This window comes from Ruditapes philippinarum, unplaced genomic scaffold, assembly GCF_026571515.1.
Source record: "Ruditapes philippinarum isolate M1 unplaced genomic scaffold, ASM2657151v2 ctg3618_1_1_1_1, whole genome shotgun sequence".
Taxonomy (NCBI): Eukaryota; Metazoa; Mollusca; class Bivalvia; order Venerida; family Veneridae; genus Ruditapes; species Ruditapes philippinarum.
In genome coordinates, this window is record NW_026852027.1 from 31,571 (window position 1) to 57,581 (window position 26,011).

The 26,011-nt window shown below is 30.8% G+C and overlaps 1 protein-coding gene across 1 annotated transcript; it reads left to right on the forward strand.

Moving 5' to 3' along the window:
* Positions 1 to 2,940: 2,940 nt before the first annotated feature.
* LOC132747035 (lithostathine-like) lies at positions 2,941 to 6,564 on the forward strand. Its single transcript, XM_060736349.1, has 4 exons — positions 2,941 to 3,894; positions 4,819 to 4,898; positions 5,597 to 5,696; positions 6,038 to 6,564. Exons 1-4 carry the CDS (start codon positions 3,579 to 3,581, stop codon positions 6,265 to 6,267), a joined length of 726 nt encoding a protein of 241 aa, XP_060592332.1. The 5' UTR covers positions 2,941 to 3,578; the 3' UTR covers positions 6,268 to 6,564.
* Positions 6,565 to 26,011: the final 19,447 nt, after the last annotated feature.

Below are 26,011 nucleotides of genomic sequence, written 5' to 3' on the forward strand. Positions count from 1 at the left end.
TATAATTGTAACAAAAATACAAACATAATATAAAATAGTAACAAAAGGGACTAATATAGTAATATAACATGCATTTTTTGGTAATGTCAAGTTATAAAAAAATGGTTCTTTTAATACCTTGGACTTAAGATACAGTAGTTTTATATTTCAAGTCAAAGATAAATACTGAAAGTAGAACACACTGGAATGAAAAATTGCGGATGAATTTCAAAAAGACCAAATTCAGGATATTTTTTTTTGGTAATACGCGTTAACAAAAATAATGGTACATTTAAATCGTGAGTATGGCATGTTGATATGGTGAAACATTATTTATCGATGGAAGTCTGTTACCCAAATTTTAGACAGGTTTGAGGAAACTCACTAAGATCATGTTCATGCGAGTCAAAGATATTAAAGCTACATGTACTTGACATTGATGATAAATAAAAGAGCTTTGTTAATTGACTTAATGGGAGATCAATCTACTATTTTATTGAATTGCTTCAAAATCCTTGTCCTATCAATAAACCCATAACACCTTATTCAAAAATAAATTGCAGACAAAAGTTTCTGTTGTTAAAATGTCACAGTATTCGGCAAATCAACATTCAAATCAAGCCACCCTAAAACCGATTGCCTTCAAACAAAATAGAATCAAAAATTAATTTACCGGAACCAACCTACGGAAAAGACAATACTAGATATAGCAATTCGTAAAACATTGCTTACCTTATTTTTAAGTTATAAAGAGTGCAATTTATTGTTGAATATGTTTGCATTTCATTTCACGGCTCGTTATTTATTACGAATGACCGTTTTGGTCAAAACCAAACTACTTCTGATTTTACAATGTATTTATTATCCAAGTAACATTTGCATGTCTTTTACCATGTCCTTTAATAATATAGCCATATTTTTAATTATTTTAAATAACATTACTTTTTTTATGTGTAGAAGATACAAATGCAGGAGATAAAAATTACCGATTTTAAGTTTTTTTATTTTTTTTTTTAGTGCCTTACCAGCTGTTGAGGCGTGAAATTTTTCCCCGTTCTCATTCATGTATATATATGACATGCTGCGAATCACCGAACGGGAAACCAATATATGACTTTACATAATAGAAATCGGAAGGAATTCTTGCCTCCGAATTTATTTTTAGCTGTAAATCGAAGGGATTAATTGATAAAAATCGGGTCCATGGATAAAAAAACACAGTCAACACAAAAAGCTCCGCGTCTATCGACACAGAGCAATAAAACACTTAATTGAACTTTTTGACATTGTTTTTACTGTTAAAGTTGTTTTACTGCATTCGAGAAATACCCTAATGCTGAATATTCTTTTTATTATTTGGTTTATTTCTTTCTAGAACATACTTAAACATACAAGTATAAGTTTTCTTAGCATGGTCTTGGTATCCAGGTCGTATTAATTTCGATTTACTTTTAGAGGAAAGAGCGTTTAATTTAACAAATACATTATAACAAAAGATGCCCGCGTCACGCTATGTTTTACTGCTATACACCCATTGGCATGTGTATAATTAATTACTGAGACGTCATTCAATTCAGAAAAAATGATGGAGTTATGGATTTCTCCTTTGTGATTTCTAATTGCAGTTCAAATAGTTTTCAGGAAATGATATACTGACACTATCTAATCATTTATTTATGGTCTTAGTTATTGGTTGGTTTTATTTCTAGATATATAAAAATTACTGTTTAAACGGAAAGAAACCCCCTCAATAGTGCCCCTTTAATATCTTAACATTATTCTAGTGAATTTCTATACACTATAGTTTATAAGCCAATGTTTAACACAAAGGGTTAAAATTGCCTCCTGTCTCCGCTTTTTAACATTATTTGTACGCAATTGTATATGTTTACATGATATTGCTGTTTATATTTTTAGTTCTGTATATCCATTTTATTATTCAGACATTTTTTTAAAATAAACTTTCATATAGATATTTTGACTTTTTTGTGAATGAAATCATGTCTTTCGTACTTTTCGAGGAGTTCGACCATATCTACTTGCTCTGTGAGATAATGAAGGAATTGCCCCGAAATGATTTCAATCTGTGTATATTTCTTTTTATTTTAATAAAATTTTCCTTTGTTAAACAGGGTTATTTCAATGGTGCGCCCAGAAACACCACGTGCCTCTGAAGTAAACACTTCGGGGGAAAAGTTAAGATTCAAGAATGTTTTTTAATGCTTTTTTGTTTGTTTGTTTGTTTTGTATATCATGAACGCAACAATGCTCGTGTCGTGACGTAAGTTACGCTGAATGCTAGGGGTCCCGGACGAACCACAATGCTTAAGCCATAAATTATTGAACTCAACTAAAATTGTATTATTCTGTATCTACGGCTATTAACTTTCAGTGACAGTTCTTGAAAGTACATCGCTAAATGATTGGTGATTGGTTCATATCATTTATACAATGTCTTTTTTAGGATAATATGCTGCTTCAGGCGGTTTTTAAGGACTGAGAAATAACGTGGACATTTCTTAATCTCTCATGAACAGATGCTATAAAACACTAATCTGAACTTTTTGACAATGTTTTACTGTTATAGTTGTTTTACAACATTCGAGGGATAACCTTATGCTGAAAATACTTATTATTATTTAAGTTCTTTCTTTCAAGACATACTTAAACGTACAAGTTCTTTCAAGACAAACTTAAACATAAAAGTTCTTTCAAGACATACTTAAACATACAAGTTCTTTCAAGACAAACTTAAACATAAAAGTTCTTTCAAGACATACTTAAACATACAAGTTCTTTCAAGACATACTTAAACATACAAGTTCTTTCAAGACATACTTAAACATAAAAGTTCTTTCAAGACAAACTTAAACATAAAAGTTCTTTCAAGACATACTTAAACATACAAGTTCTTTCAAGACATACTTAAACATACAAGTATAAGTTTTCTTAGCATGTTACCCAGGTAGTATTAATTTCGATTTACTTTTAATGGAAAGAGCGTTTAATTTGACAAATACGTATAACAAAAGATGCCCGCGTCACGCTATGTTTCACTGCTATACACCCATTGGCAAGTGTATAATTAATTACAGAAAAAAACGATGGAGTTATGGATTTCTTCTTTGTGATTTCTAATTGCAGTTCAAATAGTTTTCAGGAAATGATATACTGACACTATCTAATCATTTATTTAATTAATTTATTTATGGTGTTAGTCATTGGCTGGTTTTATTTCTAGATATATAAAAATGTAATGAAAAATTAAGAACAACCGCAGATCGTTGTATTTCGTTAACTAGCGAGATATCATTCGAGAAAAAAAACCAACATTTTATATGGCACATATTAATAATAAAGGAATTATTAGTTAATGTATAAAAGAGTGATACTAGTAAACATTTCAAACCTGAATTACTTTTTAGATCATATAAATGACAATAATTATATACAACTAAACGAAATACAAATAAATCTATTATATCAATTAAATTGTTGAATTGAATTTGTACCATTTTTAATTTTCTTTTCAATACCTGAGTGCAATATATCGTTTAAGTCCAGTAAAGATATTCTAGACAGTTTTTTTGTGTCGGAACATGAAGCGTCACCATATTTTTGACACCGGATTTTATTTTTACTCAATTTTTGCTTTGACAAACGGTGAAACTAATCTATTGTTTAAACGGAGAGAAAACGCTGATGGAAAATTATGTATGGATATGGACAGCGTGTTTGATAAAACACAAATCTACGATACATCTGTCTGTTTATTTGAATGTGCAAAAGACTCTGGTTGTAAAAGTGTATTTCATGCACGGGATACTGGTAATTGCACGGGCTGTGCCGCCAGTTTTGATATTTCTACTCAACCATCAGGACAAGATGAAGGTTTCAGATACTATATGCAACAGCGTAAGTTTTAAGTATTCTGTTCTTAAACTATTTAAGGAAAATTAACACATATTATTACTGCTCACTATTTTTGAAATGTTAATTTCTCATAGGCCAATGGGTGTTATCCTTTATGTTAATTCAAATGTATCATAGCAAGTGGCGGCGTGGTCGAGTGATTAACGCGTCAGACTAGTAATCTAAGGTTTGCTGACCGCGTGGGTTCAAACCGTGTCAGGGGCAAGCCGTTGTTTCCTTGAGCAAGAACTTTTACAATCATTGCTTAGAACTGGTTGGTTCCAGGATCGGACTCGAGAGTGTTTCAATGAGCTTAAAGCTTCCAACACATTCGAACTAAAATAAATTTGTATAAACTAAGTGTAACATGTGACTTATTTTAAAAAAAAGTTACATTTCAAAGAAAACATAAAAAAGTAAAGATAAATAAATATATTGTTTCTTTTTTTAAATTTAACACATTTAACACAATGGCTTGTTATAAATTTCAAATGAGAGACCTATTTTTTTAGAATTACTTTAGGATTCTATTACGAAATATCAGATGCAGAAAATGGTATATGTGTCTTATATCTAAAGTACATGTGTAGCTATGATATGTCAAACAATATTTAGACAACATTACAATGAAGTACAAAAAAAAATAAAGGTACTTATAATCACTGTAAAAAATTTTTTTAACGAATGCAGAACGTAAATTACGATATACACTCGTAGAAAGTTGTTTCGCCAGGATCTAGACTGTAAATCACTTTGACCTCTGTTGTGACGTTTATATCGCCTTGCTGTCTTCTTAAGTAGTTGATAACTTCAGGCCAATAAAGTAGTTTTACAAAATATGATTTGAGTAGAATCATGTCCCACTACATCTCAATATCAGTATATCACAAAGATATTTAAATATATTTTATATTTCAATCGACACAGGCTGTACAGAAGGTTGGAATAACTTAGCAAATTCATGTTACTACATTACAGAACAAAATATGAACGCTAGTCAAGGCTTGGTAAGCATATCTTTTTAGTTACATTCGAGTTTTGAAATAATAAATAATCAAATGTTGTGACAAAAATCTTATAAATTGCATCTGTTTGCCTATTTCATATTCTGTTGGTTGTTCTTTCTATGTCATACATGTAAAGCTGGATTTATATCCAAATGAACACTTTCTGGTGGAACAAATTGTTTCATATACATTAAAATTGAATATATCTTACCCACTTTTCTAAATCGAAACAGCAAACATGTTAATTGGAACACAATGTGACATTTAATTACATTTGCCTTTGTCCATACCTAAAGGTAAAGGGACTTTGTCCATACCAAAAGGTAAAGGGACACGAATGGAAAAACAACATGGTAACTGACAAGCAATTTTCCGGTAATAATTAAAAAAACAATTAAGACACAAAATTCAAATAATTTTCATAACAAATTATTGTTTTAAATCCATGTGAAGATTAATACATGTAACAAAATATGTTTACATATAAAGTAAGGGGCATAATACAAAACTCGGCATGTTGACTTGTCAAACTGGTACGGCTGTCGGTTTATGTTAGTAAGTTTGTTGAGTTGTACAAGCCTATATATTCATTTTCAATCCCTTTAAATTTTCTAAAATTTCATAAACATTAATATTGTATAGCTTTAGTGATGATAGTTTTAAAAGTAAACCATATTATTTTCTTTCTCAAATTAAAGGAAACGTGTCAAGCATTAAATGCTTACCCTGTTACAGTGGACAGTGAAGAAGAGAACAATTATCTGAAAGCGTTAATTAACTCAAAATATACTTATACAGGTATGTTCAGCTGCAAATGTATCTTTGTTTCATTTTTGTCTGTGATTGATGCCTTTCAAAACAATTGTTTCAGAAATTTTGTTTTAAGGCTTAATTAAGATCGCAAAATGGCCCTTGTTTCGTATTTTAAGAAGTATTATATTTACCCAATCTTAACAATATCAAATTAGACAAAATGAAGTTTGCAATTAAAATATTTTCTTTTTTTCATTTCAATTGCGTGAACTTTACTTTAGGTAATTACAGCTAATAGGTAGTGCATTTAAATATAAGTTGTATGATATTTGTGTAATTGTCAGTTATAGTTGTATTTTATCCTTCTCATTCTCTGAACCTTTTAGATGACGTGCGAGCTTTCTTTATTGGCTTTACAGACAATGAAACTGAGGATGCATGGGCAAAACACGGAACCAATGACCAAATGATATTCCAGGATTGGGGAATTAGTGAGCCAAATGGAGAAACGAGAGAAAACTGTGTGGCTTTCTATTTCCCTTCAGACTTGAAATGGGTAGATCTCTCATGTAGCATTGAGCTAAGAATGATTTGCGAGATGGAGGCATTGGCTTGATACAGAGTAAAGAATAATTTTATACTTGGGCAATCATTTGACTCCCAACATACTTTATTCATACCCAATACACAATGCAGCATCAGAAATTGGCGATGTTTGTCTTGAATATTTCAGATTATACGTTGCAATATTTGTAAGTTGTAAATAAGCGATGATTTAACATTGCACTTTGATGTCATTTTTAATGTTGAGCAACAAACAAAAACGGGTATCACGGTCGGATACAAATATGTATACATCATTCTTAGCAGGGGGCAAAACCACCTCACCTAAGAAATTTATAGACTCCAGTAATTTGAACCGATTTAAACGCATCTTTCGACGCAGGTACCGCAATTCTGATGTTTCATCCCTTAAAGACAACTCCTCAGCCACAATGAGCCTTTTGTATAGAAATAAATATACACGATTTTTGGAGCAGATATAATTTCACATTTATAATGTCTTGAATATCATATAGTTAATTTCTAGTGTTTATTCTTGCAATTGAAAACAATGTTTACATGGGAACTTGATGACAATCTTCAGTTTAGTTGAAACTTCTTGTGAATTGCATAAATAAATAAAGGCATTTAAGTGTATCATACATAAAAAAATAGAAAAGAATGATAAGAACTCCCATAAGGTCAAAATGGAAAATGTTGCAAACTCGGTTTCATTGAGCCTTTTCATGAACGGTTGTGTTAAATCTATAACGTATATCTTCACGCCATCTTGCACGAACTGTCGCAGAATTCAACATTAAAGCATGAAATGTTGATATTTTGAATTGAGACACATTTTCAGATGTGTTAAATGTGACTCGTTCGTGAAATATCTCATGATAACCAGCGTATGTTTCCAAACTGATTTGAATGAAATTTTGAAGAAAAAAAAATAAAGGTAATTAATATTGAATTGAAGATTGGATTGAAATTAAACATAGAGGTTTATGCAGCTTTCTTGTACAACCCAATCAGACTGTTTTGACAATAAACTTATCAGAAATATGAAATGTGTGTTGTTTTCATGAATAATTTTTGCTATTAATCTCTCAAAACTTACTAATTGTAAGCGTTTATGTGTTGGCCGTCTGTCTGCATGTAACACTGATAAAGGTTTTCTAGTGTTTACTAGTGCAACCTCCAGTGATGCACCCTCATATTCTGACGCTAATTGCTCCCGCACCATTTTAAAGATGGATGGAGCCTCAACCATGAGGATTGTCTTATTTATCTTGACAATATCATAATGTTTTATAACGATATAGAGTCCAACATCGAACGCCTTGATGCCGTGTTTTACCATTTAAATTGTATGATGTGCCGTTCTAATATCCGAGACAGTCCATTTCATTAATAACAATCCAGGTTACTCCATAATCTCAATTCCAGTTATCCTTTATACTTTTCCTATTAAATTTTTACTTACAATGCGATCATACTAACCTATCACCCGTAACTGAATAGCCGATGGTCTGGCGACAAATGTATGCATCGATGCAGTTGTAAATTGACCATTAACGTTTACGTTGTTCACTAAGTATATATATTGAATAAACCTTGTTTCAGGTTAGTAAGTATAACTTTCAGAAATAAATATTTAAATCAGTAGCAAAATGCATTGTTACATTTATTACATTTATCAGTTTGGTAACTATTCTATTTGATTGTTTTGATAACTATTTGTTTGTCTGTTTGGCAGTTGCCATATGAGCATTGATGTGTTTAGTTGTTTAATAAATATATTTTGTTTGAATATATCTTGTTTCAGCTTTCTTTCCTCACGTTTGAGTCACACGAACTCATTACAAATTTATGCCGACTGGCAACATGGGCACTTAAGGCACTTAAGGCAAATCCTAAACGGGCCCTTTTCTCGACACGTTCGTTTGGTTAAAAGATAAATTAATGCATTTTTTTCTCAATCTCTTGAAGGCTTCATATAGCCCAATATAAAGAGAGCGTTTGAAGCATTAATGAATGACAGGAAACCTATTATTGCATCACGATGTTCAATAATGTTATCCGAGGCATTAATTTCATCCATTTGATTTACCTAGAACTGGTATCATTCTGCACCTGTCTAACCTTTAATGACAATAGTTAATGAAAAACGGTCGCCGAATGAATACATGGTTCTCTATATTTATTCAATGTCTGGTATATCGCCATATGTATAATGATTCATTCCCTTTATTTATACAATATCTGATATAGACACGGCGTGTATTCTTTATTCATTTGTTTATTAATTATTTGTTTTTTATTTATTTGTTCGTTCATTGGGTCACTTATTTATTTATTAATTAATTTATTTATTCATTTATTTGATAATTTATATTTTTCGTTCGTTCGTTCAGTCGTTCGTTCATTCGTTCATTCGTTCATTCATTCATTCATTCATTCATTCATTCATTCATTCATTCATTCATTCATGCTTTATTTGGTTTTCGAACCAACCTATGAAATTGTTTTGTCATGGTTAGCTCACATCTGAAAACAAGTCAATATCAACAAATGAAACAGAAGTGTATGATTATAAAAATATCTTGTTAAAGAGAGGACAATATTGACATATTTCACTCGTTTGATTTTGAAACATCAGTTTAAATACCAAATCAATATCATTATACTATAAGGGCTATTTTAATTTATCAAAGTGATATTGAGTGATATCACATTTTTCCATTTACAACTAACAAAGAAAATTATGAATAGAAAATATATGTATTATTTTTCGCAACAAAAGCATTTCATTTCATCAATCATTTCCAATGCCAAATGATTCATAGACTTAAGTGCTTTTTGTCTCGCTTTTACTTTAAAATACTCAATATGTTGTCTATTTAGGACGTCACCCGTTTTGCTAACTTGAAAAAATCACATCTAATATTTGTTATCATACTTGGTTGATTTTTCATTGAAACAACAGAATAATAATGAAAACGACCTGAAATCAGTTATTTAATTATCTGATAAATTCAAATAAACTAGTACTTGCATTTGTACAATTCGATTTCTTTAAAATATTATTTACATCGTGGAAATTAAACATAATCAAGCCATCTGAACTTTAAAAGAAATTACAACGAAACCTAGATGCAGCAGGCCTGCAAACCTTATTCTAAAACCTATTTAATTCAGATGTTTTGAACTTACCATTTGAATTGCTTTCATTTAAGATACTAAATAAAGTAAACTTGCACACAATTTATTTGTACATACTTTTATATGACGGTATGAAAATTTGAAAAAAAACATATATTTCCAGTAGTCCCATCATGTCGGAAAACCTCATATTAAAAAAAGAGGGTAAATATTAAAGGGGCTCATTCCAATGGGGTTCAAATCCTAAAAAAGTCAAATAGACAGTTACACAAAAAACCCTACCATTTCATGTACAAAATATATCAATATTGCCCCTTTAATATTCTAAAATTATTCTAGTGAATACACTATATTTTATAAGCCAATGTTTAACACAAAGGTTTAAATTGCCTCCTGTCTCCGCTTTTTAATATTATTTGTACGCAATAATATTGTATAATATTTACATGATATTGCTGTTTGTTTTAGTACTGTACATCCATTTTTTTATTCAGACATTTTTTAAAATAAACTTTAATATAGATATTTTGACTTTTTATGAATGAAATCATGTCTTTCGTACATTTCGAGTTCGACCATATCTACTTGCTTTGTGAAATTATGAAGAGTTTGTCCAGAAATGATTTATATCTATGTATGATTTTAATTTTGTAATTTTATTTAATTTCAAACGTTTAAGAAGGTTGCTTCAATGGTACGCCCAGAAACACCACGTGACTCTGAAGTAAACACTTCGGGGGAAAAGTTAAGATTCAAGATTTTTTTTTAAATACTTTTTTTGTTTGTTTGTTTGTTTGTATATCATGAACGCAACATCGCTCGTGTCGTGACGTTAGTAACGCTGAACGCTAGGGTGCCTGTCCCGGACGAACCACAATGCTTGAGTCATACATTATTGAACTCAACTAAAATTGTATTATTCTGTATCTACACCTATTTAGCTTTCAATGACAGTATCGCTAAAAGATTAATGATTGGTTCATATCATTTATTGGCGTCCGCGCTGAAGCGCGGCGCCCCTTATGGAATGAAATCAGATTTTGTGAAAGGGCGACAGCAACTTCTCGAGCCTTTTAGTCGGTCATAATAAAAGCCGATCATTCCGATCGGTATGAGGGTGCTTGAGTATTATTAATTAAAAATGAAATGTCGCGATATGTACAATGAATAGCGAACTGGAGAATTTCGCAATGCAAACATTTTTAAATGAAATAACCTTTTCCGTCTCTTCGGGTTTTTATTTACCATTTTGTAGTACACAGTGGGTTATTATGGTATGTTAAAATAGAATGATGAGTTGATGACCTAAACATTCCGAAAATCTATTTATAGAGGGATGTACACCTATCGGTAATTTCCGGTCTCTCCCGGGATTTACTAGTGACCGGCGAATAGTATCACACGTTTATTGTCCGGTCTCTCCCGGTTTTGGAGTAGATGTTTGATATCGTTACAGAACAGAACAAATATTTTACAGATAAATAAGCTTTTTTTTCCAAAATGAATGCTTGTCACTTAGTTTGGTTACAATGATTAATAAACATAGATCAACTCTCAAATTTATTGATTATTATTATACATAAACATACAATTCGAAAAAAAACCACCAACAACAACAATAGCATGTTTCATTTTATCTTTATGAGATAAAAACAATAAATATGTACAATAATTGAGAAAAAAGGTACTTTATGGTATTAAAATGACACTATCAACTTTGAAACATTTTATTTAATTTGTTATTCGTGTTTTGTAAAGAAGCCGAAGTTACAAATTAGATTTTATGAATTATTCCTTTGATTGATAATTTAAAAAATGATAAAGAAAAATACAAATGTACATGTACATGGTTTAAGAATAAACAATATTATATATTGAAAGATTAACCATAATTTACTGACTTTTTCCAGTTCAATTTTGACTTATAATCGTCGGTCAATATGACAATTGAATTCTAAAAATTTATTTTACAATTTGAATAAAAAAAGAGTAGTAAACGTAAAAATTCAGTATTGAAATAGCACATAAAACACAAAAAAAAGAGAGGAAAACAATATTCATAAAATCTGTATTTTTTATATTAAAATAGATATTACAATTATTGAATAATAAACAATTATGCTCAACATGATCAATATGGTTATATAACCAGTGTCATAATTTTACTAAGTGTGAACAGATACCTTAAGAGGGGGTCTTTGCTAATAGCGATAACATAATAAGGGACAATTCCACAAGTGTGATGTTGATCATGCGTTACACATATGGATTATAAATGATTGTATACATGTATATCCGTTGCTTTTAATAATCACGATCATAAAGAAATAACAAGTAATATTCTAAACTCTAGCATGCCAATCAAAGTTCATAATGAACAATGTCTTTCGTCCGTTCATTCTGGTAAAAACCAATTAACCATTGAAAAGTTTATAAGAATATCTTGTCATCATATGTCTACTAGTTCATCTTCATACTTTCTGCATTTCTTGCTTGGACGCCCTTTGATGCTTTGCATCAATGCTTTTCTTGTACAATGTCTATAATAGATTGAAAACGAGACCACGTTTGATTGTCAAGTATTCTTTTGATACTGACAATTTTCGCTAATTGGATTTCAATTTAAACAAAAGACTTATTGAACTATTGTATAAAGTAAATGATATTGTTTTATTTAAAGAGTATAAAATTGATATTTATGACGTTTTAAATCTTTCAAAAAAGGAGAACAAAAGAAATACAAATAAAATATGGGGAGACTATGTTCGGGACGGGACAAAACCATACCTTTCATCAATAATTCTTTATAGACTCGAGTGGATTTCTCTATTGACAACAATGCAAACTATTATCAAAAACGAATGAATTAATGTACCCAGTTATTACGTATAGAAATATATTTTGCAATACGGTTGTGTCGTTTTTAATACGTCTTTTTACCGTATTGCTAGAGTCCTACCGATTAGTCAAAAATCTCTGTAAAGAACAAAACTCATCAATTTACTAATTAATAATTTCGTTTTTATTTCTAAGTTTAAGGTTCAAGTACAAACATCTTCTATGGATGATTTACGTATTTCAGTGTTTTTTCGCATTTACACTACAAAATCCAAAAATGTGAAATCCGAAGAAATGAAGTTCAAGATCTAAATATTAAATTTAATGTATTATTTTATTCATATTGTAAAATGTTTAATGACAAGGTTTTTTTTCCGGGTGACAACGTCCAGTTTAACACTTATTCAGAATTACTTTAATAGAAAGTGAAGTAACAAAACAATTTTGATTTTGCACCTTTCATTTTCTTACACGATCATACACGGACACTCTTAGTCCTACAATGTCCTACATATTACTGTTACATGTGTCTAAAATGCCCACGAGGGATCCCCTTTTTCAGATTTATATACTCACGACAGCAGTTGATACTTTGTACTTTGTGGCAGCTGGCTATAATGCCATGTTCTTTTTCTTGTGATCTTGATGGTTTTTTAGAGTGAGTTGCTGCTTAGGGTCCTTTCTTAATATCTCATGAACAGATAGTATAAACTAATCTGAACTTTTTGTAAAGTTTTACTTTTATAGTTGTTTTACTGCATTCGAGGGATAACCTTATGCTGAATATACTTATCATTATTTAAGTTCTTTCTTTCAAGACATACTTAAACATACAAGTATAAGTGTTCTTAGCATGGTCTTGGTACCCAGGTCGTATTAATTTCGATTTACTTTTAATGGAAAGAGCGTTTAATTTGACAAATACATATAACAAAAGGTGCCCGCGTCACGCTATGTTTCATTGCTATACACCCATTGGCATGTGTATAATTAATTACTGAAACGTCTTTCAATTCAGAAAAAAAACGATGGAGTTATGGATTTCTCCTTTGTGATTTCTAATTGCAGTTCAAATAGTTTTAAGGAAATGATATACTGACACTATCTAATCATTTATTTATGGTCTTAGTTATTGGTTGGTTTTATTTCTAGATATATAAAAATTACTGTTTAAACGGAAAGAAACCCCCTCAATAGTGCCCCTTTAATATCTTAACATTATTCTAGTGAATTTCTATACACTATATTTTATAAGCCAATGTTTAACACAAAGGGTTAAAATTGCCTCCTGTCTCCGCTTTTTATCATTATTTGTACGCAATTGTATATGTTTACATGATATTGCTGTTTATATTTTTAGTTCTGTATATCCATTTTATTATTCAGACATTTTTTAAAAATAAACTTTCATATAGATATTTTGACTTTTTTGTGAATGAAATCATGTCTTTCGTACATTTCGAGGAGTTCGACCATATCTACTTGCTCTGTGAGATAATGAAGGAATTTCCCCGAAATGATTTCAATCTGTGTATATTTCTTTTTATTTTAATAAAATTTTCCTTTGTTAAACAGGGTTATTTCAATGGTGCGCCCAGAAACACCACGTGCCTCTGAAGTAAACACTTCGGGGAAAAGTTAAGATTCAAGAATGTTTTTTAATGCTTTTTTGTTTGTTTGTTTTGTATATCATGAACGCAACAATGCTCGTGTCGTGACGTGAGTTACGCTGAATGCTAGGGGTCCCGGACGAACCACAAGGCTTAAGCCATAAATTATTGAACTCAACTAAAATTGTATTATTCTGTATCTACGGCTATTAACTTTCAGTGACAGTTCTTGAAAGTACATCGCTAAATGATTGGTGATTGGTTCATATCATTTATACAATGTCTTTTTTTAGGATAATATGCTGCTTCAAGCGGTTTTTAAGGACTGAGAAATAACGTGGCAATTTCTTAATCTCTCATGAACAGATGCTATAAAACACTTATCTGAACTTTTTGACAATGTTTTACTGTTATAGTTGTTTTACAACATTCGAGGGATAACCTTATGCTGAAAATACTTATTATTATTTAAGTTCTTTCTTTCAAGACATACTTAAACGTACAAGTTCTTTCAAGACATACTTAAACATAAAAGTTCTTTCAAGACATACTTAAACATACAAGTTCTTTCAAGACAAACTTAAACATAAAAGTTCTTTCAAGACAAACTTAAACATACAAGTTCTTTCAAGACATACTTAAACGTACAAGTTCTTTCAAGACAAACTTAAACATACAAGTTCTTTCAAGACATACTTAAACATACAAGTTCTTTCAAGACATACTTAAACGTACAAGTTCTTTCAAGACAAACTTAAACATACAAGTTCTTTCAAGACATACTTAAACATACAAGTTCTTTCAAGACATACTTAAACATACAAGTTCTTTCAAGACATACTTAAACATAAAAGTTCTTTCAAGACATACTTAAACGTACAAGTTCTTTCAAGACAAACTTAAACATACAAGTTCTTTCAAGACATACTTAAACATACAAGTTCTTTCAAGACAAACTTAAACATAAAAGTTCTTTCAAGACATACTTAAACATACAAGTTCTTTCAAGGCATACTTAAACATACAAGTATAAGTTTTCTTAGCATGGTACCCAGGTAGTATTAATTTCGATTTACTTTTAATGGAAAGAGCGTTTAATTTGACAAATACGTATAACAAAAGATGCCCGCGTCACGCTATGTTTCACTGCTATACACCCATTGGCAAGTGTATAATTAATTACAGAAAAAAACGATGGAGTTATGGATTTCTTCTTTGTGATTTCTAATTGCAGTTCAAATAGTTTTCAGGAAATGATATACTGACACTATCTAATCATTTATTTAATTAATTTATTTATGGTGTTAGTCATTGGCTGGTTTTATTTCTAGATATATAAAAATGTAATGAAAAATTAAGAACAACCGCAGATCGTTGTATTTCGTTAACTAGCGAGATATCATTCGAGAAAAAAAACCAACATTTTATATGGCACATATTAATAATAAAGGAATTATTAGTTAATGTATAAAAGAGTGATACTAGTAAACATTTCAAACCTGAATTACTTTTTAGATCATATAAATGACAATAATTATATACAACTAAACGAAATACAAATAAATCTATTATATCAATTAAATTGTTGAATTGAATTTGTACCATTTTTAATTTTCTTTTCAATACCTGAGTGGAATATATCATTTAAGTCCAGTAAGATATTCTAGACAGTTTTTTTTTTGTGTCGGAACATGAAGCGTCACCATATTTTTGACACCGGATTTTATTTTTACTCAATTTTTGCTTTGACAAACGGTGAAACTAATCTATTGTTTAAACGGAGAGAAAACGCTGATGGAAAATTATGTATGGATATGGACAGCGTGTTTGATAAAACACAAATCTACGATACATCTGTCTGTTTATTTGAATGTGCAAAAGACTCTGGTTGTAAAAGTGTATTTCATGCACGGGATACTGGTAATTGCACGGGCTGTGCCGCCAGTTTTGATATTTCTACTCAACCATCAGGACAAGATGAAGGTTTCAGATACTATATGCAACAGCGTAAGTTTTAAGTATTCTGTTCTTAAACTATTTAAGGAAAATTAACACATATTATTACTGCTCACTATTTTTGAAATGTTAATTTCTCAAAGGCCAATGGGTGTTATCCTTTATGTTAATTCAAGTGTATCATAGCAAGTGGCGGCGTGGCCGAGTGATTAACGCGTCAGACTAGTAATCTAAGGTTTGCTGACCGCGTGGGTTCAGACCGTGTCAGGGGCAAGCCGTTGTTTCCTTGAGCAAGAACTTTCACAATCATTGCTTAGAACTGTTTGGTTCCAGGATCGGACTCGAGAGTGTTTCAATGAGCTTAAAGCTTCCAACACATTCGAACTAAAATAAATTTGTATAAACTAAGTGTAACATGTGACTTATTTTAAAAAAAAGTTACATTTCAAAGAAAACATAAAAAAGTAAAGATAAATAAATATATTGTTTCTTTTTTTTAAATTTAACACATTTAACACAATGGCTTGTTATAAATTTCAAATGAGAGACCTATATTTTTAGAATAAATTTAGGATTCAATTACGAAATATCAGATGCAGAAAATGATATATGTGTCTAATATCTGAAGTACATGTGTAGCTATGATATGTCAAATAATATTTAGAAAATTTTGCAATGAAGTACAAACAAATAAAGATACTTATAATCACTTTATTAACTTTTTTAACGAACGCAGAACGTAAATTACGATATACGACTCGTCGAAAGTAGTCTCGCCAGGAGCTAGACTGTAAATAACTTTGACCTCTGTTTAGGTTTTTATATCGCCTTGCTGTCTTCTTGAATAGTATATAACTTCAGGCCAATAAAGTAGTTTTACAAAATATTATTTGAGTAGGATCATGTCCCACTACATCTCAATATCAGTGTATCACAAAGATATTTAAATATATTTTATATTTCAATCGACACAGGCTGTACAGAAGGTTGGAATAGCTTAGCAAATTCATGTTACTTCATTACAGAGCAAAGTATGAACTTTAGGCAAGGCCTGGTAAGCATATCTTTTTAGTTATGTTCGTGTTTTGAATTAATAAATAATCAGATGTTGTGACAAAAATCTCATAAATTTCATTTGTTTGCCTATTTCATATTGTGTTGGTTGTTTTTTTCTATGTCCTACATGTACAGCTTGATTTATATGCAAATAGACATTTTCTGGTGGAAACAAATTGTTTCATATACGTTACAAATCGATCATATCTTACATACTTTTCTAAATATGGTAATTGAAACGCAATGCGACACTTGATAGCATTTGAAAGGTAAAGGGACTTTGTCCATACCAAAAGGTAAAGGGACTTTTTCCATACCAAAAGGTAAAGGGACTTTTTCCATACAAAAGGACTTTGTCTATTCCAAAAGGTAAAGGGACTTTATCCATACCTAAAGGTGAAGAGACTTTGTCCATACCTAAAGGTGAAGAGACTTTATCCATACCTAAAGGTGAAGAGACTTTGTCCATACCTAAAGGTGAAGAGACTTTGTCCATACCTAAAGGTAAAGGGACTTTGTCCATACCTAAAGGTAAAAAGACTTTGTCCATACCTAAAGGTGAAGAGACTTTGTCCATACCTAAAGGTAAAGGGACTTTGTCCATACCAAAAGGTAAAGGTACTTTTTCCATACCAAAAGGTGAAGAGACTTTGTCCATTCTAAAAGGTGAAGAGACTTTGTCCATACCTAAAGGTAAAGAGACTTTGTCCATACCTAAAGATGAAGAGACTTTGTCCATACCTTAAGGTAAAGTGATTTTGTCCATACCTAAAGGTGAAGAGACTTTGTCCATACCTAAAGGTAAAGGGACTTTGTCCATACCAAAAGGTAAAGGGACTTTGTCCATACCAAAAGGTAAAGGTACTTTTTCCATACCAAAAGGTAAAGGGACTTTGTCCATTCCAAAAGGTAAAGGGACTTTATCCATTCCTAAAGGTGAAGAGACTTTGTCCATACCTAAAGGTGAAGAGACTTTGTCCATACCTAAAGGTGAAGAGACTTTGTCCATACCTAAAGGTGAAGAGACTTTGTCCATACCTAAAGGTGAAGAGACTTTGTCCATACCTAAAGGTGAAGAGACTTTGTCCATACCTAAAGGTGAAGAGACTTTGTCCATTCTAAAAGGTGAAGAGACTTTGTCCATACCTAAAGGTAAAGGGACTTTGTCCATACCTAAAGGTAAATGGACTTTGTCCATACCCAAAAAAGAAGAGGCTTTGTCCATACCTAAAGGTGAAGAGACTTTCTCCATACCTAAAGGTGAAGAGACTTTGTCCATTCTAAAAGGTGAAGAGACTTTGTCCATAATTAAAGGTAAAGAGACTTTGTCCATACCTCAAGGTAAAGGGACTTTATTCATACCTAAAGGTAAAAAGACTTTGTCCATACCTAAAGGTGAAGAGACTTTGTCCATACCTAAAGGTAAAGAGACTTTGTCCATACCTAAAAGTAAAGAGACTTTGTCCATACCTAAATGTAAAGGGACTTTGTCCATACCTAAAAGTAAAGGGACTTTGTCCATACCTAAAGGTAAACGGACTTTGTCCATACCTCAAGGTGAAGAGACTTTGTCCATACCTAAAGGTGAAGAGACTTTGTCCATACCTAAAGTTGAAGAGACTTTCTCCATACCTAAAGATAAAGGGAGTTTGTTTATACTAAAAGGTAAAGGGACTTTGTCCATACCTAAAGGTGAAGAGACTTTGTCTATACCTAAAGGTAAAGGGACTTTATCCATACCTAAAGGTAAAGGGACTTTGTCCGTACCAAAAGGTAAAGGGACACGAATTGACAAACAACATCGTAACTGACAATCAGTTTTCCGGTAATTATTGAAAAACAAACAAGACACAAAATTCAAATAATTTTCATAACAAATTATTTTTTTAAATCCATGTGAAAATCAAGATGTATAACAAAATACTTTTACATATAAAGTAAGGGGCATAATACAAAACTCGGCATGTTGACTTGTCAAACTGGTACGGCTGTCGGTTTATGTTAGTAAGTTTGTTGAGTTGTACAAGCCTATATATTCATTTTCAATCCCTTTAAATTTTCTAAAATTTCATAAACATTAATATTGTATAGCTTTAGTGATGATAGTTTTAAAAGTAAACCATATTCTTTTCTTTCTCAAATTAAAGGAAACGTGTCAAGCATTAAATGCTTACCCTGTTACAGTGGACAGTGAAGAAGAGAACAACTATCTGAAAGCGTTAATTAACTCAAAATATACTTATACAGGTATATTCAGCTTCAAATTTATCTTTGTTTCCCCTTGTTTGTGATTGATGCCTTTCGAAACGATTGTTTCATAGATTTTGTTTTTTAGGCTTAATTAAGATTGCAAAATATCATTTGTTTCGTATTTTGAGAAATATTATTTTTAGCCAATATTTACAAGATCCCATTAGATAAAATGAAGTTTGCAATCAAGATCTTTTATTTTTCATTTCAATTGCGTAAACTTTTCTTTGAAAATAGGTAGTGAATTCAAATATAAGTTGTATGATGTTCGTTAAATTGTCAGATATGAATACATGTATATTCTATCCTTCTCTTTATCTGAACCTTTCAGATGACGTGCGCGCTTTCTTTATTGGCTTTACAGACAGTGATACTGAGGGTGCATGGGTAAAACACGGAACCAATGACCAAATGGTATTCCAGGATTGGGGAAATAATGAGCCAACTGGAGGAACGAGAGAAAACTGTGCGGCTTTCTATTTCCCTTCAGACTTGAAATGGGTAGATCTCTCATGTAGCATTGAGCTAAGAATGATTTGCGAGATGGAGGCACTGGCTTGATACAGAGTAAAGAATATTTTTATACTAGGACAATCATTTGACTCCCAAAATACTTTATGCATACCCAATACACAATGCAGCATCAGATGTTTGTCTTGAAAATTTCAGATTATACGTTTCAATATTTTTAAGTTGTAAATAAGCGATGATTTAACATTGCACTTTGATGTCATTTGATATTTTTAATGTTGAGCAACAAACAAAAAAGGGTATCACGGTCGGATACAAATATATATACATAATTCTTGTAAAGATTTGTTTTGATTGGTTTTATAGCACACCAACACAATTTAGGTCATATGGCACCGACACAGGAAAGATGATTTTGGCTTACCTTGGGTGTTACAAACTTTAAGCAACAACAGGGGGCAAAACCACCTCACCTAAGAGATTCATAGACTCCAGTAATTTGAACCGATTTAGTCACATCTTTCGACGCAGGTACTGCAATTTTGATGCTTCAACCCTGGAAGACAACTCCTCAGACACAAGGAGCCTTTTGTAAAGAAATAGATATACACGATTTTTGGAGCAGATATAATTTCACATTTATAATGTCTTGAATATCATATTGTTAATTTCTAGTTTTTATCCTTGCAATTACAAATAACGAATTGAAAACAATGTTTACAAGGGAACTTGATGACAATCTTCAGTTCAGTTGAAACTTCTTGTGAATTGCACACGAAATAAATATAGGCATTTAAGTATATCATACATAAAAAATAGACAAAAATGATAAGAACTCCCGAAAGGTCAAAATGGAAAATGTTGTAAACTCGGTTTGATTGAGCCTTTTCATGAACGGTTGTGTTAAATCTGTGATATCGTTCACGCCATCTTACACAAACTGTAGCAGAATTCAATATTAAAGCATGAAATGTTGAAATTTTGAATTGAGACACATTTTCAGATGTCTTATCATAGAACCTTAAATGTGACTCGCTCGTGAAATTGTCATGATAGCCAGCGTACGTTTCCAAACTGATTTAAATGAAATTCTGAAAAAATGAAGGTAATCAATATTTGAAAAAAGTGATCCCTTGGAAGTCAAACTTCAAAGCAGGCACTATATTCTTAGGGCTATGATACAGTATTCAAGCAGAAAAAGATAAAAATAAGGAACTTAAATACCACAAATGCAAAATTAATGTCATGTTGAACGATCTTCAAGAATCACAAACACAATATCTCAGATCTAATGTTATCGGCGACATTTTACGGCCAACAACGATGGAATTACAATGACATAGAGAATATTTAACCCAAATGGTTAAAGAGGTTCATATGTTTATCCTTTTCTAGGGACTCCACTGATATTTTTATTTAAAAATAAAAACGAGCATAAAAATTTTATTTTGAAATGCATATACTGTTTGCAACAGTTCTGGGCTACTATTTGTGTGCACAATTTCAAAACATGCTCTTCTTGTTTTCCGGAATAATCATGATGAAATTGAGATGAAAAAGGGTTTAAATATTTTTGATTAAAACCGGACCGAGAAATGAATACCGAATTGGCAAAATGCTGCATGCATGTATATTTTTAAAACCTTTTTTGCTTAATTTTCATTTATAATTCTTAGTCGATCTATATATGATTTATTCTTTTGTATCCAATTGTTTGTTTTAACTGCCTTTTATATCTTAAGTTTAGAACTTATGTACTGTATATAGCCATCTTAATCAATCAGATATTTTTTATAATTAACTGATCAGTAATATAAAATGTTTAGTTTTAATGAATGAATGAATGAATGAATTAATTAATTAATTTATTAACTATTTATTTATTTATTTATTCATTCATTCATTCATGCATTTATGCATTACTAAGTTTTCAACCTGTGAAAATGCTTTTTCATGTCTATCTCACATCTAAAAAAGGCACTATCATTAAAAAAAACAAATGTAAAAAGTGTACAATTATGAAATAAGCCTGTGATAGGGTAAGGCAATCAATATTTTTATTCGTTTGACTTTTAAAATATCAATTCAAATACCAAATCGATATCACTTTTATAATAGGGCTATTGTTATGTAAAATGATATGTGATATGACATTTTTCCATTTACGAGTAAATCTCAAACTAACAGAGACAAATAAGAAAAGAGAAATGTTATTATAGAGCATTATTTTCGGGACAAAAGCGTCCCGTGTCATCAACCTTTCAATGCCAAACGATTCACAGACCTGAGTGCTTTTTTGTCTCGCTTTTACTTTTAAATACTCAATATGATGTCTGTTTAGGAAGTCACCCGTTTGACTAACTTGAAAACAATGACATCTAATATTTGTTATCATACTTGGTGGATTTTATATTTCAACAACAGAATAAGATAACAATGAGTTGTAGTATTTCAAAACGCTCATTTTTTTTTAAAACATTTTACATTGAAAGTGCACTTGTCCTTGATATTGTTTACAGAACAAAAACTATGCTATTTGGTATATGCAAACATTATTTAATTCAAAAAACAAAAATATATGAAATGACATTTCAAAAGCCATGCTTTATAAAAATGAAATTCGACCTGAAAATAGTTAATTCATCATCTTATCTGATATGTTAAAATAAGTCATATTTGCATTTGAACAATTCGATTTCTTTAACATATTATATACATCGTGGAAATTAAACAAAATCAAGCCATCTGAACTTTAAAAGAAAATACAACGAAACCTTGATGAGGCAGGTCTGCAAACTTTTTTCTAAAACCTGTTCCATTCAGATGTTTTGAACTTACCATTTTAATTGCTTTCATTTTAGATACTGAAAGAAGCAAACTTGCACACAATTTATTTGTACATACTTTTATATGACGGTATGAAAATTTGAAATACATGTATTTCCAGTAGTCCCATCATGTCAGAAAACCTAAATTGTGTCCCTTAAAAGACACGTTATGCCCAATGGAAATCCATATTTATTAAATTCTTTTGAAATATCAAACATGTGTTTGATAATATCTTTTAATAGATTAAGAGCATGTTAGATGTTAAACAACAGAAGAAAGTAGCGCTGAACGTGCAGTTATGTGTGGTAAAGGTAGCCAAATGTAAACAAAGTAGTATTTTGAATTTGATACAAAATACTAATTTACTATAATCATACAAATTGCCAAAAAAGAGCAAAGGGAGCAAAGACAATTCATCTTTATGGCAAATGACCTTTTGTTTGGAAACTATAACAAGAAACCAAACATATTTTCTATCAATTTGAAATTGGAAGGGTTGTGACTTATTTCCAAAATGAAGACACTGGTTAATTGAATATTCAAAAATAAGCATTTTACCTCTCTGTGAATAAATAGCTAAAGATCTTCAGTTAAATCTTGAACAATCGTTTGAATTTAAAAGTGCATGTTATTGCACATTTCATGAACAATAAGATAAAATAAAACATGTGAGATTCTTTGATATCTCAGACTTTTGTAAAATATTAGGTACATATTGAGCAATAACACATGTAGGTAGTACGAATCTTTGAAATACATTTTTTGTGATAAAGTGTAAGATAATTAATTCAGATGTATTTATAATAACTTATCATAATAATGATCATTTTGCACGCCTTAAATGGCATGTGGAATTGTTCAACTTTGCTCTTCAGGCAAAACCCTGGCTTAATTTTGAAAAATATATATAAATTTTACCAAAGTAAAGAGTTAGTCGACCAACAATCACTAAATTAGTTATTCCTTTCCAAAACCCTTGCTTTATTGCAAACGAGGGATATCCTTTTGCTTTAGATACTGATTATATAGTTCTGGTTTCTTCCTTTCCAGATTTTATTATATAAGTATAAGTTTTCTTAGCATGGTCTTCATGGTATTATTACCCAGGTCGTAATAATTTTGATTTACTTTTAATAGAACAAGCGTTTAATTTGACAAATACGTATAACAAAAGGTACCTGTGTCACGCTATGTTTCACTGCTATACATATATTGGCAAGAGTATAATTAATTACTGAAACGTCATTCAATTAAAAAAACAAAACACGACGAACTAATGGATTTCTCCTTTGTGATTTATAATTGCAGTTCAAATAGATTTCAGAAAATGATTTACTGACACCATCTGATAATTTATTCATAGTATAGGTTATTGTTGAGTTTCATTTCTAAAGACACAAATATTAGATAAAAAAGAAACAACAACAGTGCCGCAGAGCTTTGTGCTTCGTTAAAAAAGCGAGATGTCATTCGAGGAAAATATTATATAGTACATACTTTGAAGTTATTTTTTATTATACACCTTAAAGATTAACAACGAAAGGACATATAAGTTAATATATGTAAGTGTGATAAACGCATCATACCTGTAAGATTACTTTTAATATTATATAAATGAAAATTATTTTATAGAATTAAACGAAAGACAAATAAAGCTACTTTATCAATTATAATAAAATAATTTATATTTAGTCCAGTATAGATACTTGGATTTCTATTCTAGACAGTTTTTTTTCTCGGAACATGAAGCGTCACCATATTTTTGTCACCGGTTTTTATTTTTACTCAATTTTTGCTTTGACAAACGGTGAAACTAAATTACTGTTTAAACGGAAAGAAAACGCTGATGGAAAATTATGTAAGGATATGGACAGCGTGTTTGATAAAACACAAATCTACGATACATCTGTCTGTTTGTTTGAATGTGTAAAAGACTCAGGTTGTAAAAGTGTATTTCATGTACGGGATACTGGTAAATGCACGGGCTGTGCCGCCGGTTTTGATATTTCTACTCAACCATCAGGACCAGATGAAGGTTTTAGATACTATATGCAACAGCGTAAGTTTAATGTCTTCTGTTCTTAAACTATTTAAGGTAAATTAACACATATTATTACAGCTCACTATTTTTGAAATGTTAATTTCTCATAGACCAAAGGGTGTTATCCTTACTGTAAATTTAAGTGTATCATGTGACTAAACTAAATAATGTTACTTTTCCAAAAAAAAAATTAAAAAGGAAAGATAAATAAATATAAAGTTCTCTTTTTAAATTTAACACATTTAACACAATGGCTTGTTATAAATTTCAAATGAGAGACCTATTTTTTTAGAATTACTTTAGGATTCTATTACGAAATATCAGATGCAGAAAATGGTATATGTGTCTTATATCTAAAGTACATGTATAGCTATGATATGTCAAACAATATTTAGACAACATTACAATGAAGTACAAACAAATAAAGATACTTATAATCACTTTATTAACTTTTTTAACGAACGCAGAACGTAAATTACGATATACGACTCGTAGAAAGTAGTCTCGCCAGGAGCTAGACTGTAAATAACTTTGACATCTGTTCTGACTTTTGTATCGCCTTGCTGTCTTTTCTAGTAGTTGATAACTTCAGGCCAATAAGTAGTTTTAAAAATATGATTGGAGTAAGATCATGTCCCATTACATCTCAATACCAGTGTATCACAAAGATATTTAAATATATTTTATATTTCAATCGATACAGGCTGTACAGAAGCTTGGAATAGCTTAGCGAATTCATGTTACTTCATTACAGAGCAAAGTATGAACTTTAGGCAAGGCTTGGTAAGCATATCTTTTTTTGTTACATTCGAGTTTTGAATTAATAAATAATCAAATGGTGTGACAAAAATCTTATAAATTTCATATGTTTGCCTATTTCATATTCTGTTGGTTGTTTTTTCTATGTCCTACATGTACAGCTGGATTTATATGCAAATGGACACTTTCTGGTAGAACAAATTGTTTCATATACGTTAAAATTGAATATATCTTACACACTTTTCTAAATCGACACAGTAAAAATGTTAATTGAAACGCAATGTGACATTTAATTGCATTTGCCTTTGTCCATACCTAAAGGTAAAGGGACTTTGTCCATACAAAAAGGTTAAGGGACACGAATGAACAAACAACATGGTAACTGACAAGCAGTTTTCCGGTCATAATTGAAAAACAAACAAGACACAAAATTCAAATAATTTTCATAACAATTTTTTTTTAAATTCATATGAAAATCAAGATGTATAACAAAATACTTTTACATATAAAGGAAGGGGGCATAATACAAAACTCGGCATGACTTGTCAAACTGGTACGGCTGTCGGGTTATGTTAGTAAGTTTATTGGATTGTACAAGAAAGCAGCATAGACCTCTATATTTAATTTCAATCCTTTTATAAACATTAATATTGTATAGCTTTAGTGATGATAGCATTTACTAATTTAAAAAGTAAACCTTTTTTTCTTTCTTAAAGGAAACGTGTCAAGCATTAAATGCTTACCCTGTTACAGTGGGCAGTGAAGAAGAGAACAACTATCTGAAAGCGTTAATTAACTCAACATATACTAATACAGGTATGTTCATCTGCAAATTTATCTTT